Below are 17,979 nucleotides of genomic sequence, written 5' to 3'. Positions count from 1 at the left end.
CTCTTGAGGGAAACCTGTCACCTTCCAGCAGGACAGTCTTACAGAGATTTGAGACTGGGACAATTGGAGGTTCTTAAACCTTCCAGCAGGACAATGACACTAAGCAAACATCACAGTGGCTGCCAAGACATACCCCAAAGAGACTTGCAGCAACACAAAGTGTTGACTTTGAGGGTAGTTTAGTCAGGTTCTGTTTTTTTGTCTTATTTCTTGTTTTTTTCACAATAAAAAATTTTGTATCTTTTATCCCAAATGATACAAAGAGCCTAAAATCTATTTTAATTCCAGAGGAAAAACTCTTAAGCCACTGTACATCCTCCTATGGATTAGATAAAAACCTAAAGAGTGACCATTTTCCTCCAGGTACCCATTCTATAAATTTAGGTCACCTCAAAGTGAGTGAGTGAGCCTGACCAGGAAAAGGAACTTCTCACCCCTTTTGCCACTTGTTGCTGCAGTTTGGCCAATTGGGCTGCTACACATGTTTTCCTCCAGACGAGCTCTTAGTCTTTGAAGGATCTTGGTGGTTCCAAGCTTCTTCCATTTAAGAATGATGGAGGCCACTGTGTTCTTGGGGACCTTCAATGCTGCAGAAATGTTCTGTGGAGGCCACTGTGTTCTTGGGGACCCAATGCTGCAGAAATGTTCTGTCTCGGCGCTCTACCGACAATTCCTTCAACCTCATGGCTTGGTTTTTGCTTTGACATGCACTGTCAACTGTAGCACCTTATATAGACAGGTGTGTGCCTTTCCAAATCACGTCCAATCAATTGATTTTACCACAGGTGGACTCCAATCAAGTTGTAGAAACATCTCAAGGATGATCAATGGAAACAGGATTCACCTTAGCTCAATTTCGAGTCCCTTAGCAAAAGTCTGAATACCTTTGTAAATAAGGTATTATTTACATAAGTAACTAAATGTGGAAAAGTCAAGGAGTCTGAATACTTTCTGAACGCACTGCATTTATTTAGTTTGTCATTCTATCGTTTTCCATGGAATTTTTGTGGTAACTAAATATAATTAATTTAGAATTTATCAGAATTCATTTTCCAGAAATATTTTGACCAGCTCTGTGTATTCTCATGTTGAAGCGAGTCTGTTTTACTGAGGCAGCACTACAACCCTGGTGCTGTCTCTGTGGAGCTGTCTCTCTGGGGTGCTGTGTGTCTGGGGTGCTGTGTGTGGGGTCTGGTGCTGTGTGGGTGCTGTGTGTCTGGGGTGCTGTGTGTCTGTGGTGCTGTCTCTGTGGTGCTGTGTGTCTGGGGTGCGTGTGCTGTGTGTCTACGGTGCTGTGTGTCTGTGGCACGGTGCTGTGTGTCTGGGGTGCTGTGTGTGGGGTACTGTGGTCTGTGGCTGTGTGTCTGGGGTGCTGTGTGTCTGTGGTGTGTGTCTGGGGTGCTGTGTGTCTGGGGTACTGTGTGTCTGGGTGTCTGTGGTGCTGTGTGTCTGTGGGAGTCTACTGTGTGTCTGGGGTGCTGTGTCTGTGTCTGGGGTGCTGTGTGTCTGTGTGTGCTGTGTGTCTGTGCTGTGTCTGGGGTGCTGTGTCTGGTGTGCTGTGTGTCTGGGGTGCTGTGTGTCTGTGGGGGTACGGTGCTGTGTGTCTGTGTGGGGTGCTGTGTGTCTGGGGTGCTGTGTGGGGTCTGTGTGTGCTGTGTTTCTGGGGTGCTGTGTGTCTGCTATGGGTGCTGTGTGTCTGGGGTGCTGTGTGTCTGGTGTGCTGTGTGTCTGTGGGTGCTGTGTGTCTGGGGTGGGTACTGTGTGTCTGGGTGCTGTGTGGGGTGCTGTGTGTCTGGGGTGCTGTGTGTGGTCTGTGTGTCTGGGGTGCTGTGTGCTGTGTGTCTGCTGTGTGCCTGTGTGTGTCTGGGGTGCTGTGGGTGCTGTGTGTCTGGGGTGCTGTGTGTCTGGGTTACTGTGTGTCTGGGGTGCTGTGTGTCTGGGGTGCTGTGTGTCTGGTGTGCTGTGTGTCTGGGGTGCTGTGTGTCTGGGGTGCTGTGTGTCTGGGGTGCTGTGTGTCTGGTGTGCTGTGTGTCTGGGGTGTGGTGCTGTGTGTCTGTGGTGTGTGTGTGTGTGTGTGTGGTGTGTCTAGTGGCCATAGAGATCAGTGTACTGGGGTGCATGTCTATGATGGTGGCACAGTACTGGTGGTATTTGTGTCAACATCTGGTCTTGGGATGGCTGTGTGTCTGATGGGGTCTGTGTGTCTGGGGTAGGTGCTGTGTGTGTGTGTGTGTGTGCTGTGCAGAGATGTGTGTGTGTGTGTGTGTGTGTGTGTGTGTGTGTGTGTGTGTGGTGGTAGTGCCAGACTGATGCCATTCTTGATGGTGGCACAGTACTGGTGGTATTTAGTCAACATCTGGTCAGTGGCTCTGAGTAGATGAGGAGCTGGCAGAGATGCAGAGACATTTCACCATGACATTCACCACAGCCCACTTTTCTGACCAGCAGACCTCTAGTAATTTAGTAACCTATGTAATCTTCAACCAACACAGTTATAGGGTTATCAATTATCTTACACAGTTATAGGGTTATCAATTATCTTTATCAATTTACAAAATGTACTTAGTTTACATTGGAGATCAACCAAATCTTCAAATGATCTAAATGGGTTAATTTACTATTCTTAATTTGAAGGGGGAAAAAAACATTTTCTGAATTCTCCTTTACATACACATTTAAAATACATAGATAGATTTTGGGATGCTGGTTTGAGGCTACCAAACGCCATAGCCAATCCTTTCCACAAGAAGAGAGCGATTGGTTTCCACTTAATCCCAGAGTGAAGTGTCAATTGAGATTGTCCTGGGCTGGCTTGCTATTTCAACTGTGGATGGAAGGTTTAAATTGTCTGCTGTGCCTCTGTTTATAGTCAGTACTGGGAGTCCTCAGACTCCACCAGCCACCAGTGTGCTGCTAGCTACATCGCTGATTAAATTAGCTCTTTAAAGGAGCAATCCGGGATTTGAAAAACAACAAACTGGCACAACCACTTCTTTTGGGTAATCAGCTGAGGGTTGGAGAAATGTAACGACTCGCAAATTCATGGATGTGTAAGGACTGGTCATCCAAAGATCAAAATGATAGTTTTAACCATGTTTGATATGTGGTTTTTACAAACAACGGAGTGAAACAAACTCATATTGACAGGGGTAAGAGAGTTAAACTAAGCTCATGAGGCATTTATGCGTTATATTCTTTAACAATCAATGGCTATATGTCATTCATTCGAATGTTCAAAAATGGATGTACCAATCCCTGATTGCCCCTTTAAGGAAGTAATGAGGATTATTTCCAGATCCCAGCCTGTGTGTTAAAGCGTTGTGTCCTGTCAGCCTAGTTAGCCTATAAACCAAGGCAGGAGACCACACAGACAGACAGACAGAGACATGGAAGGGGAAACTCTGGCCCTCGCTGACTAGTAGAAATCACTTCCTGACTGCCCTTAAAGGAAGAGGCCCCTGTACAATATGGGGAAACTAGACACCTTATTTAAGGGGGGGTACTTTAGAAACAGAACAGTGGGAGACAGCGAGAGAGAGAGAAAGAGAGAGAGAAAGATAAAGAGAGAGAGAGAGAGAGAGTTTGAGAGAGAGAAGAGAGAGAGAGAAGAGAGAAGAGAGAGAGAGAGAGAAGAGAGAGAGAGAGAGAGAGAGAGAGAGAGAGAGAGAGAGAGAGAGAGAGAGAAAGAGAGAGAGAGAGAGAGAGAGAGAGAGAGAGAGAGAGAGAGAGAGAGAGAGAGAGAGAGAGAGAGAGAGAGAGAGAGAGAGAGAGAGAGAGAGAGAAAGAGAAGAGAGAGAGAGAGAGAAAGAGAGAGAGAGAGAAATATATATATTTGAGTTTCCATGGTCATTTCCATTGAGGCTGATGTCTATGATGTCTATGTTGGAAACCATTGGCTTGTTATGGCTAGGAATTTTAAATCCTGCAGGTCAGAAGGGTGTGTGTTAATGTATCTTATGATATAATGTGACATGACTGTGATTCACGCATGAAACAGGCTATATTTTACAGCACTGGTAACTGAATATTACACCACAAATTTACTTTAGACCGTTTCAGTCAAAGCCTAATCAAAATCAAATCAATTAGCTAGTCAAGCTTGAGACCAGCTACTCTGGGATATTCACATATCGTTGGCCTTGTTTTACTGTAATTGGACTGTGTGTGTGAGACTGCACAGGGACCAGCGCCCTCCAGAGTCTAACATAGGATTTTTGACTGGAAAAGTTTTCACTGAAAAAGTCAACCGCAGTGAGCAGCTACACAGATTCTAGAGAAGAGAGTATGATGATCTCAAAAAACCCAGTCAAATCTTAATCATTAAAGAGTACTTATAGCAGTTAGAACAGCAATACAATAGTCCCACAACAGGAGTTGATCACTTACTGATATTTAATCAAAGCACCTTGGACAGCTTGACACCAGATTCATTGTCAATTTATTCTCGGTGTAGAGACATGTTATTAGGTGCGCCTTATGGGGGGGGGAGTTAAGATGATTCTAAGGGCCTGTGACTGTCAGGGGTCCTAAAAATCTATTAGAACATTAGGTAAAAATTGTTCAATATTAAATTATTCACCTATCATCATTAATATAATATTTTATTTAAAATGTACTAATATTTACATGAAATGGTTCGGTCCTGCCCCCAACACAGGCGCGAACAGTACTTGCTAGCAGTGAATTGCGAGTAAGGGGTGCCGGTGGAGCATCATGTCTCAGCTTCCCAAAGAAAAATCTCGTTTCCAAAAACAAAAAGAAAGAAAAGAAAGACAGGAGAGAGAAAAGAAAGACAGGAGAGAGAAAAGAAAGACAGGAGAGAGAAAGACAGGAGAGAGAACAGAAAGACAGGAGAGAGAACAGAAAGACAGGAGAGAGAAAAGAAAGACAGGAGAGAGAAAAGAAAGACAGGAGAGAGAAAAGAAAGACAGGAGAGAGAAAAGAAAAACAGGAGAGAGAACAGAAAGACAGGAGAGAGAAAAGAAAGACAGGAGAGAGAAAAGAAAGACAGGAGAGAGAACAGAAAGACAGGAGAGAGAACAGAAAGACAGGAGAGAGAAAAGAAAGACAGGAGAGAGAAAAGAAAGACAGGAGAGAGAACAGAAAGACAGGAGAGAGAAAAGAAAGACAGGAGAGAGAACAGAAAGACAGGAGAGAGAAAAGAAAGACAGGAGAGAGAAAAGAAAGGCAGGAGAGAGAACAGAAAGGGCAACAGAATGTCACCCAATGTTTCACAAAGGAAGGTGGGTGTCGTCCGCGAGTGGTGGAAATTAACCTGGTAGTTTAGTCCGTAGTGAAATAGGCTACGTTTTATCCCCTAACATTAGTTACTTAATATCTTCACAGAAAATTCTGAGTGTTTACATTTCGCTCCTCTTTTAGCCAACATTTAATCAATGCAGGCAAACTTCATACTAAATCAGTTGTACCTGCCCCTGCCTGGTGCCAGGCCCAACAGATGCAGTTTCAGCAGCCCTGTCACCCCATACCCCTGACCCAGCCCTGTCTCCCCATCCCCATACCCCTGAACCAGCCCTGTCTCCTCATCCTCATACCCCTGAACCAGCCCTGTCTCCTCATCCCGGGTATCCTGGAAGGACATTGACCTCATCCCGTCAGTTGAGGATGCCTGGTCATTCTTTAAGAGTAACTTCCTCACCATATTAGATAAGCATGCTCCGTTCAAAAAATGCAGAACTAAGAACAGATACAGCCATTGGTTCACTCCAGACCTGACTGCCCTCGACCAGCACAAAAACATCCTGTGGCGGACTGCAATAGCATCGAACAGTCCCCGCGATATGCAACTGTTCAGGGAAGTCAGGAACCAATACACGCAGTCAGTCAGGAAAGCTAAGGCCAGCTTCTTCAGGCAGAAGTTTGCATCCTGTAGCTCCAACTCCAAAAAGTTCTGGGACACTGTGAAGTCCATGGAGAACAAGAGCACCTCCTCCCAGCTGCCCACTGCACTGAGGCTAGGGAACACGGTCACCACCGACAAATCCATGATTATCGAAAACTTCAACAAGCATTTCTCAACGGCTGGCCATGCCTTCCGCCTGGCTACTCCTACCTCGGCCAACAGCCCGGCCCCCCGCAGCTCCTCGCCCAAGCCTCTCCAGGTTCTCCTTTACCCAAATCCAGATAGCAGATGTTCTGAAAGAGCTGCAAAACCTGGACCCGTATAAATCAGCTGGGCTTGACAATCTGGACCCTCTATTTCTGAAACTATCCGCCGCCATTGTCGCAACCCCTATTACCAGCCTGTTCAACCTCTCTTTCATATCGTCTGAGATCCCCAAGGATTGGGAAAGCTGCCGCAGTCATCCCCCTCTTCAAAGGGGGAGACACCCTGGACCCAAACTGTTACAGACCTATATCCATTCTTCCCTGCCTATCTAAGGTCTTCGAAAGCCAAGTCAACAAACAGGTCACTGACCATCTCGAATCCCACCGTACCTTCTCCGCTATGCAATCTGGTTTCCGAGCCAGTCACGGGTGCACCTCAGCCACACTCAAGGTACTAAACGACATCATAACCGCCATCGATAAAAGACAGTACTGTGCAGCCGTCTTCATCGACCTTGCCAAGGCTTTCGACTCTGTCAATCACCATATTCTTATCGGCAGACTCAGTAGCCTCGGCCACTGCCTTGCCTGGTTCACCAATTACTTTGCAGACAGAGTTCAGTGTGTCAAATCGGAGGGCATGTTGTCCGGTCCTCTGGCAGTCTCTATGGGGGTGCCACAGGGTTCAATTCTCGGGCCGACTCTTTTCTCTGTGTATATCAATGATGTTGCTCTTGCTGCGGGCGATTCCCTGATCCACCTCTACGCAGACGACACCATTCTATACACTTTCGGCCCGTCATTGGACACTGTGCTATCTAACCTCCAATCGAGCTTCAATGCCATACAACACTCCTTCCGTGGCCTCCAACTGCTCTTAAACGCTAGTAAAACCAAATGCATGCTTTTCAACCGATCGCTGCCTGCACCCGCTTGCCCGACTAGCATCACCACACTGGATGGTTCCGACCTTGAATATGTGGACACCTATAAGTACCTAGGTGTCTGGCTAGACTGCAAACTCTCCTTCCAGACCCATATCAAACATCTCCAATCGAAAATCAAATCAAGAGTCGGCTTTCTATTCCGCAACAAAGCCTCCTTCACTCACGCTGCCAAGCTTACCCTAGTAAAACTGACTATCCTACCGATCCTCGACTTTGGCGATGTCATCTACAAAATGGCTTCCAACACTCTTCTCAGCAAACTGGATGCAGTTTATCACAGTGCCATCCGTTTTGTCACTAAAGCACCTTATACTACCCACCACTGTGACTTGTATGCTCTAGTCGGCTGGCCATCGCTACATATTCGTCGCCAGACCCACTGGCTCCAGGTCATCTACAAGGCCATGCTAGGCAAAGCTCCGCCTTATCTCAGCTCACTGGTCACGATGGCAACACCCATCCGTAGCACGCGCTCCAACAGGTGTATCTCATTGAGCATCCCCAAAGCCAACACCTCATTCGGCCGCCTTTCGTTCCAGTACTCTGCTGCCTGTGACTGGAACGATTTGCAAAAATCGCTGAAGTTGGAGACTTTATCTCCCTCACCAACTTCAATAACCAGTCTCCCATGCCCATACCCCTGAACCATCCCCAAAAACCAGCCCTGTCTATCCCCATACCCCTGAAAGCCCTGTCTCCCCATGCCCACATCAGCTATCTGAGCAGCTAACCGATCGCTGCAGCTGTACATAATCTATTGGTAAATAGCCCACCCATTTTCACCTACCTCATCCCCACAGTTTTTATTTATTTACCTTTCTGCTCTTTTGCACACAAATATCTCTACCTGTACATGATCATCTGATCATTTATCACTCCAGTGTTAATCTGCAATATTGTAATTATTCGCCTACCTCCTCATGCCTTTTGCACACATTGTATATAGACTCCCCTTTTTTCTCTACTGTGTTATTGACTTGTTAATTGTTTACTCCATGTGTAACTCTGTGTTGTCTGTTCACTCTGCTATGCTTTATCTTGGCCAGGTCGCAGTTGCAAATGAGAACCTGTTCTCAACTAGCCTACCTGGTTAAATAAAGGTGAAATCACCCCATCCCCATACCCCTGAAAAAAATAAAATAAAAATCCCCATCCCCCCTGAACCAGCCCTGTCTCCTCATCCCCATACCCCTGAACCAGCCCTGTCTGTCCCCATCCCCATGAACCAGCCCTGTCTCCCCATCCCCATCCCCCTGAACCAGCCCTGTCTCCCCATCCCCATACCCCCTGAACCAGCCCTGTCTCCCCATCCCCATACCCCTGAACCATCCCATCCCCATACCCCTGAACCAGCCCTGTCTCCCCATCCCCATATCCCCCCCTGAACCAGCCCTGTCACCCCATCCCCATACCCCTGAACCAGCCCTGTCTCCCCCCCATGCCCATATCCCCCCCTGAACCAGCCCTGTCTCCCCATGCCCATACCCCTGAACCAGCCCTGTCTCCCCATCCCCATACCCCTGAACCAGCCCTGTCTCCCCATGCCCATACCCCTGAACCAGCCCTGTCTCCCCATGCCCATACCCCTGAACCAGCCCTGTCTCCCCATCCCCATACCCCTGAACCAGCCCTGAACCAGCCCTGTCTCCCCATCTACCCCCCATGTCTCCCCATCCCCATACCCCTGAACCAGCCCTGTCTCCCATCCCCCCCTGAACCAGCCCTGTCACCCCATCCCCATACCCCTGAACCAGCCCTGTCTCCCCATGCCCTGAACCAGCCCTGTCTCCCCATCCCCATCCCATCCCCCCTGAACCAGCCCTGTCACCCCATCCCCATACCCCTGAACCAGCCCTGTCTCCCCATGCCCATACCCCTGAACCAGCCCTGTCACCCCATCCCCATACCCCTGAACCAGCCCTGTCTCCCCAGCCCTGTCTCCCCAGCCCTCCCCATCCCCCCCTGAACCAGCCCTGTCTACCCCTCATCCCCATACCCCTGAACCAGCCCTGTCTCCCCATCCCCATACCCCTGAACCAGCCCTGTCTCCCATCCCCTCCTCATCCCCATACCCCTGAACCAGCCCTGTCTCCCCATCCCCAAACCCCTGAACCAGCCCTGTCTCCCCATCCCCATACCCCTGAACCAGCCCTGTCTCCCCATCCCCATACCCCTGAACCAGCCCTGTCTCCCCATCCCCATACCCCTGAACCAGCCCTGTCACCCCATCCCCATATCCCCTGAACCAGCCCTGTCACCCCATGCCCATACCCCTGAACCAGCCCTGTCTCCCCATCCCCATACCCCTGAACCAGCCCTGTCTCCCCCCCATACCCCCCATCCCCATCCCCCCCTGAACCAGCCCTGTCTCCCCATCCCCATATCCCCCCCTGAACCATACCCCCCTGTCTCCCCATCCCCATACCCCTGAACCAGCCCTGTCTCCCCATCCCCATACCCCTGAACCAGCCCTGTCTCCCCATGCCCATATACCCCCTGTCTCCCCATCCCCATACCCCTGAACCAGCCCTGTCTCCCCATCCCCATACCCCTGAACCAGCCCTGTCTCCCCATGCCCATCCCCATCCCCCCCTGAACCAGCCCTGTCACCCCATCCCCATACCCCTGAACCAGCCCTGTCTCCCCATGCCCATACCCCTGAACCAGCCCTGTCTCCCCATCCCCATACCCCTGAACCAGCCCTGTCACCCCATCCCCATATCCCCCCCTGAACCAGCCCTGTCTCCCCATCCCCATCCCCCTGAACCAGCCCTGTCTCCTCATCCCCATACCCCTGAACCAGCCCTGTCTCCCCATCCCCATACCCCTGAACCAGCCCTGTCTCCTCATCCCCATACCCCTGAACCAGCCCTGTCTCCCCATCCCCAAACCAGCCCTGAACCAGCCCTGTCTCCCCATCCCCATACCAGCCCTGAACCATCCCTGTCTCCCCATCCCCATACCCCCTGAACCAGCCCTGTCTCCCCATCCCCATACCCCTGAACCAGCCCTGTCACCCCATCCCCATGAACCAGCCCTGTCTCCCCATCCCCCCCCCCCTGAACCAGCCCTGTCTCCCCATGCCCATATCCCCATACCCCTGAACCAGCCCTGTCACCCCATCCCCATACCCCTGAACCAGCCCTGTCTCCCCATCCCCATACCCCTGAACCAGCCCTGTCTCCCATCCCCATCCCCATACCCCTGAACCAGCCCTGTCTCCCCATCCCCATCTCCCCCCCTGAACCAGCCCTGTCTCCCCATGTACCCCTGAACCAGCCCTGTCCCCATCCCCATCCCCCTGAACCAGCCCTGTCTCCCTCATCCCCATATCCCCTGAACCAGCCCTGTCATCCCCATCCCCATATCCCCCCCTGAACCAGCCCTGTCACCCCATCCCCATACCCCCCTGTCTCCCCATCCCCATACCCCCCCTGAACCAGCCCTGTCACCCCATCCCCATACCCCTGAACCAGCCCTGTCTCCCCATCCCCATCCCCCCCCTGAACCAGCCCTGTCTCCTCATCCCCATACCCCTGAACCAGCCCTGTCTCCCCCATCCCCATATCCCCTGAACCAGCCCTGTCTCCTCATCCCCATACCCCTGAACCAGCCCTGTCTCCCCATCCCCAAACCCCTGAACCAGCCCTGTCTCCCCATCCCCAGCCCTGTCTCCCCATCCCCATCCCCTGAACCAGCCCCTGAACCAGCCCTGTCTCCCCATCCCCATATCCCCCCCTGAACCAGCCCTGTCTGTACCCCCTGAACCAGCCCCCATGCCCAACCCCTGAACCAGCCCTGTCTCCCCATCCCCTCTGTCTCCCCATCCCCATACCCCTGAACCAGCCCTGTCACCCCCATCCCCATACCCCTGAACCAGCCCTGTCATCCCCATGCCCCATACCCCTGAACCAGCCCTGTCACCCCATCCCCATACCCCTGAACCAGCCCTGTCTCCCCATCCCCATCCCCTGAACCAGCCCTGTCTCCTCATCCCCATACCCCTGAACCAGCCCTGTCTCCCCATCCCCATAGCCCTGTCTCCCCCCCTGAACCAGCCCTGTCTCCCCATCTCCTCATCCCCATACCCCTGAACCAGCCCTGTCTCCCCATCCCCAAACCCCTGAACCAGCCCTGTCTCCCCATCCCCATATCCCCTGAACCAGCCCTGTCTCCCCATCCCCATACCCCTGAACCAGCCCTGTCTCCCCATCCCCATACCCTGAACCAGCCCTGTCTCCCCATCCCCATACCCCTGAACCAGCCCTGTCACCCCATCCCCATATCCCTGAACTGTCTCCCCATCCCCATACCCCTGAACCAGCCCTGTCTCCCCATCCCCATACCCCTGAACCAGCCCTGTCATCCCCATGCCCCCATCCCCCCTGAACCAGCCCTGTCTCCCCATCCCCATACCCCCATCCCCATACCCCTGAACCAGCCCTGTCTCCCCATCCCCAGCCCTGTCTACCCCCCATCCCCATACCCCTGAACCAGCCCTGTCTCCCCATCCCCATACCCCTGAACCAGCCCTGTCTCCCCATCCCCATAGCCCTGTCCCCATCCCCCTGAACCAGCCCTGTCTCCCCATCCCCATACCCCTGAACCAGCCCTGTCTCCCCATCCCCATACCCCTGAACCAGCCCTGTCTCCCCATCCCCAACCCCTGAACCAGCCCTGTCTCCCCATCCCCATCTCCCCATCCCCCCCTGAACCAGCCCTGTCTCTACCCCTGAACCAGCCCTGTCTCCCCATCCCCATACCCCCTGAACCAGCCCTGTCATCCCCCCCATCCCCATACCCCTGAACCAGCCCTGTCTACCCCCCCATGCCCATCCCCCCCTGAACCAGCCCTGTCTCCCCATCCCCATAGCCCTGTCCCCTGAACCAGCCCTGTCACCCCATCCCCATACCCCTGAACCAGCCCTGTCTCCCCATCCCCATCCCCCTGAACCAGCCCTGTCTCCTCATCCCCATACCCCTGAACCAGCCCTCCCCATCTACCCCCCATCCCCATACCCCTGAACCAGCCCTGTCTACCCCTGAACCAGCCATCCCCATACCCCTGAACCAGCCCTGTCTCCCCATCCCCATACCCCTGAACCAGCCCTGTCTCCCCCCCATCCCCATACCCCTGAACCCCAACCCCTGTCTCCCCATCCCCATACCCCTGAACCAGCCCTGTCATCCCCATCCCCCTGTCACCCCATCCCCCCCTGAACCAGCCCTGTCTCTCCCCATGCCCATACCCCTGAACCAGCCCTGTCCCATCCCCACCCCACCAGCCCTGTCTCCCCATCCCCATACCCCTGAACCAGCCCTGTCTCCCCATCCCCACCCCTGAACCAGCCCTGAACCAACCCTGTCTCCCCATCCCCATACCAGCCCTGAACCAGCCCTGTCTCCCCATCCCCATACCCCTGAACCAGCCCTGTCTCCCCATCCCCATCCCCCTGAACCAGCCCTGTCTCCTCATCCCCATACCCCTGAACCAGCCCTGTCACCCCATCCCCATATCCCCCCCTGAACCAGCCCTGTCTCCCCATCCCCATCCCCATACCCCTGAACCAGCCCTGTCATCCCCATGAACCAGCCCTGTCTCCCCATCCCCATACCCCTGAACCAGCCCTGTCTCCCCATCCCCATCCCCCCATCCCCATACCCCTGAACCAGCCCTGTCTCCCCATCCCCCCATCCCCATCCCCCTGAACCAGCCCTGTCTCCCCATCCCCACCCCTGAACCAGCCCTGTCTCCCCATCCCCCCCTGAACCAGCCCTGTCTCCCCATCCCCATACCCCTGAACCAGCCCTGTCCCCATCCCCATACCCCCCATCTCCCATCCCCTGAACCAGCCCTGTCTCCCCATCCCCATACCCCCCCATATCCCCATACCCCTGAACCAGCCCTGTCATCCCCATGCCCCCATACCCCTGAACCAGCCCTGTCATCCCCATCCCCATATCCCCCCCTGAACCAGCCCTGTCTCCCCATACCCCCCCATACCCCTGAACCAGCCCTGTCACCCCCCCATGCCCATGAACCAGCCCTGTCTCCCCATGCCCACCAACCCCTGTCTCCCCATCCCCATACCCCTGAACCAGCCCTGTCTCCCCATCCCCATACCCCTGAACCAGCCCTGTCTCCCCATGCCCACCCCTACCCCCTGAACCAGCCCTGTCTCCCCATCCCCATACCCCTGAACCAGCCCTGTCACCCCACCCCATCCCCATACCCCTGAACCAGCCCTGTCTCCCCATCCCCATACCCCTGAACCAGCCCTGTCCCCATCCCCATACCCCTGAACCAGCCCTGTCTCTCATCCCCATACCCCTGAACCAGCCCTGTCTCCCCATCCCCATCCCATACCCCTGAACCAGCCCTGTCTCCCCATCCCCATACCCCCTGAACCCCCTGTCTCCCATCCCCATACCCCTGAACCAGCCCTGTCAGCCCCCATCCCCATACCCCTGAACCAGCCCTGTCTCCCCATCCCCATACCCCCTGACCCCCCAGCCCTGTCTCATCCCCTCATCCCCATCCCCCTGAACCAGCCCTGTCTCCCCATCCCCATACCCCTGAACCAGCCCCCATCCCCCCCCTGAACCAGCCCTGTCTCCCCATCCCCATACCCCTGAACCAGCCCTGTCTCCCCATCCCCATACCCCTGAACCAGCCCTGTCTCCCCATCCCCATCCCCTGAACCAGCCCTGTCTCCCCATCCCCATCCCCCTGAACCAGCCCTGTCTCCCCATCCCCATCCCCTGAACCAGCCCTGTCTCCTCATCCCCATCCCCCTGAACCAGCCCTGTCTCCCCATCCCCATAACCCCCTGAATACCCCCTGAACCAGCCCTGTCTCCCCATCCCCATACCCCTGAACCAGCCCTGTCTCCCCATCTCCCCATCCCCATCCCCCTGAACCAGCCCTGTCTCCTCATCCCCATACCCCTGAACAAGCCCTACTCCCAGCTGAAGAAAGAGGTGAGCAGCATTGTGTTGAATGACATGTCACTTGGCATAATTGCAGGGGTCCGTGGGAATTAATTTTTCTATTATTATGAAAAAATATATATATTGAATTGAATTTTTCCACATAATGATCATTATATGAAACAAAATCAGCCTATAGTCTATATTGGATGCTGGACAGTTCGAAGCATTGAGTGACTCAGTCTGTATAAGTGACAGACAATGTTAAAATAATACCTTCAAGTCATATGGCCAAGGTATGTCTCCATGGCTTTGATGCAGACTGAAATGTGGTTATTTTCTGACATCTAGTGGTGTTGATATGCAACTGCAGGTAATTTGGGTCAATATTCTGCAGGATTCAGTGCTATTACATTTTTTCCGTGGTGCATGCAGTTAAATTAAGTCAACGAAATGGTAGTAACTGAAATGTTGGTTATGATGTTATTACAAATGGTATTATATTATAGGATATATTATCATATGCGTCATGTACACTCTACAGAGCCACAGACCCAGGAACCTCTTCAAGTGATAAAGTTTTGTCAGGGAGGAGTGTGGAAGTGGAGGAAGAGGTGAAAGACAGTGCAGGCAGTACCAATGCAGATGATGAGGATGGAGCAAATGAGGGAAGGTGCACAGAAAGAGACAGACAAAGTGAGGATGTTGAAAAACAAGCTGATCAATGACTTTGCTAGCAAGAAGGCTCAGCGCTGGGTTCTTGGTGAGTAAGGCTGAGCATGGGCCAGTGATAACTGTTAAATGGCTATGGATATTGGATCACTACACACATGATGACCACAGGCTGAGAACAGACTGAGAACAGACTGAGAACAAGATATATCTCAAAGTAATGGCTGGATTGCTATAAAATGTGTAGTGCACAATCATTTTTTGATTTATCCGTTATTTTACCAGGTAAGTTGACTGAGAACACGTTCTCATTTGCAGCAACGACCTGGGGAATAGTTACAGGGGAGAGGAGGGGGATGAATGAGCCAATTGTAAACTAGTCAAGACCCCAAGTGGAAGAAACCTAGTGATTTGGTGACCTCTTGACCTTTCCTCTAGCGCATTCCATTTCTATTTTTTTTCTTTCATTTTCCATTTCCACTTTTACAGCTGCTTATTTTCTAGTTGGTATGCATACTTACAACTCTGCTGCTGATTTGATTATTTTGTAGAATTCTATAGAATGATATAACAAACAACAAAATAATCAAATCAGCAGCAGATTTGGTTTTAGCCCCATCTATAGAGGATAATGTTAGTTTGTTTTAATTGAAGAGGTTAATGTATTTTTAAGTTATATTTATTTTAAGTTATTCATTAATGTTAAGAGAATTTTCCATTCAAGAATTTTACCATTAAAATGACATTTCGACTGTAAAAGATGATGGCCTTCAGCACATTTCTTATAGAGGGGATCAGTCTTGCATCAAATAGTGAATTCCACTGTATGCAGAATGTTGCATGCATGTCTGCACAGTGTTATATTTTCACAGCTCACTGTCAGTAAATATCGTACAGTAAATATTGGACTACAAGAGAGTTGCACGCCTGCAAAGGTCGCGTTATTTAAAGCTTTGAATGGGTCTATTGGGTTCTGGAGGTGTGTGGTTACAGCAATTGCGCAGGGTTGGTATGGCCTGTGGTGGTGGGGCCCAATGTGATAACTTTTCATGGGGCCCAAAATCCCTGGTGGCGCCCCTGCCTGTTATATAGCTGTATATTGTTACGCCAGTCACAGAACTGTAATTCTGAGTGACTTCTCTACTAGACCTTTCATTACTAGACCAATAGAAGAGACCATAAGAGAGGGGTTACCGCCTGGTATAAGGTCATTTAACTGACGCACTTATCCAGAGCAATTAGGGTTAAGTGCCTTGCTCAAAGGTACATTGGAAGATTTTTCACCTAGTCTAATCGGGATTCAAACTAGCAACCTTTCGATTACTGGCCCAATGTTCTTAACCATTAGGCAACCTGCCACCCTATAAATGAAGGGTTTGATTCCAAAATGCGATATTTACATTTTCAAACATTTTGGTGAGTCAACTTGAATTAAAAATGCATATTGTGAAAGAGATAGAGCTGTTGTTTTTGTATCTTACCATGACATGGGCTAGTGAAAAGACAGACATGATTTGGTATCTTACCATGACATGGGCTAGTTTTAAGACAGACATGATTTGGTATCTTACCATGACATGGGCTAGTGAAAAGACAGACAATGATTTGGTATCTTACCATGACATGGGCTAGTTTTAAGACAGACATGATTTGGTATCTTACCATGACATGGGCTAGTGAAAAGACAGACATGATTTGGTATCTTACCATGACATGGGCTAGTGAAAAGACAGACATGATTTGGTATCTTACCATGACATGGGCTAGTGAAAAGACAGACATGATTTGGTATCTTACCATGACATGGGCTAGTGAAAAGACAGACATGATTTGGTATCTTACCATGACATGGGCTAGTGAAAAGACAGACATGATTTGGTATCTTACCATGACATGGGCTAGTGAAAAGACAGACATGATTTGGTATCTTACCATGACATGGGCTAGTTTTAAGACAGACATGATTTGGTATCTTACCATGACATGGGCTAGTTTTAAGACAGACATGATTTGGTATCTTACCATGACATGGGCTAGTGAAAAGACAGACATGATTTGGTATCTTACCATGACATGGGCTAGTGAAAAGACAGACATGATTTGGTATCTTACCATGACATGGGCTAGTGAAAAGACAGACATGATTTGGTATCTTACCATGACATGGGCTAGTGAAAAGACAGACATGATTTGGTATCTTACCATGACATGGGCTAGTGAAAAGACAGACATGATTTGGTATCTTACCATGACATGGGCTAGTGAAAAGACAGACATGATTTGGTATCTTACCATGACATGGGCTAGTGAGAAGACAGACATGATTTGGTATCTTACCATGACATGGGCTAGTGAGAAGACAGACATGATTTGGTATCTTACCATGACATGGGCTAGTGAAAAGACAGACATGATTTGGTATCTTACCATGACATGGGCTAGTTTTAAGACAGACATGATTTGGTATCTTACCATGACATGGGCTAGTGAGAAGACAGACATGATTTGGTATCTTACCATGACATGGGCTAGTGAAAAGACAGACATGATTTGGTATCTTACCATGACATGGGCTAGTGAAAAGACAGACATGATTTTGTTCAAAATATATTGCAAGGTCATTTTATTTGAGAGAGATAAAATGTGGTTACTGGCCCAACACTATTAACCCCTAGTCTACCTTGCTATTTGGTGACAATGGATAGTTTCTGGTAATTACCTCAAATAATTCAAGTGTACAAACCTACACTTGTCTCAATTAATTTCAAAGAAACTAAAATGTAATGAATATGCTATTATGAGTTAATTGCCATTTGAAGAATTCCAAAGTAACTACCTGCTGAATAGCAGGACGTAAAATAAAGGTTACCCATAGAGTATTAGTAATAGGTGATTAAATGTAGTGCACTTTATTCACAAGTCTTACTTTTCTCACAGAAGGTTCCGGTCCATCCAGAGGAGCAGGTGCAGGCTCCACTCACATGGTCACACAGAGCCCCGTGCTGACACTGACAGTCCAGGGCACAGCCCCAACCATAGCTGCCCTCCACACACTCTGGGGGAACAGGGGAGCATGGACAACATCAGACAGAGATATTACCAGCCAAAATATATACGCTTTTGCTGCTGTAAAGGCATGTGTTTTGTCACAGCACAAATAATCCTGCAGGAACAGGATATTAACGTGTAGTCCATCATTTTGCGTGTTCGATAGTTAGGCTATTAGCTGGCCAAAAGTATTCTACAAGAAAAGTGCAATACTATTAATATGACCGTGTGTTAGCGTAGGTTTTCAGTGAATTTATGTCAATCACAAAGCTCATCTGCATTTCCTGTGGTGCAGGAAAATGATCATCAACAA

At 50.5% G+C, this 17,979-nt stretch overlaps 1 protein-coding gene across 2 annotated transcripts in view; it reads right to left on the bottom strand.

Annotated features, from left to right (window-relative positions):
• Positions 1–17,979, bottom strand: part of LOC115141254 (multiple epidermal growth factor-like domains protein 6) — a 149,015-nt gene that overhangs the window by 25,592 nt on the left and 105,444 nt on the right. For both annotated transcript variants that reach the window (XM_065000274.1, XM_065000275.1), the window contains exon 23: positions 17,545–17,673. In XM_065000274.1, the coding sequence (XP_064856346.1) occupies positions 17,545–17,673 (129 nt within the window). The remainder of the gene's footprint in view (positions 1–17,544; positions 17,674–17,979) is intronic.

This window comes from Oncorhynchus nerka, linkage group LG14 (assembly GCF_034236695.1).
Source record: "Oncorhynchus nerka isolate Pitt River linkage group LG14, Oner_Uvic_2.0, whole genome shotgun sequence".
Taxonomy (NCBI): domain Eukaryota; kingdom Metazoa; phylum Chordata; class Actinopteri; order Salmoniformes; family Salmonidae; genus Oncorhynchus; species Oncorhynchus nerka.
Note: the sequence above shows the minus strand (reverse complement) of the source record. Positions and strands in the feature narration are given on the sequence as shown.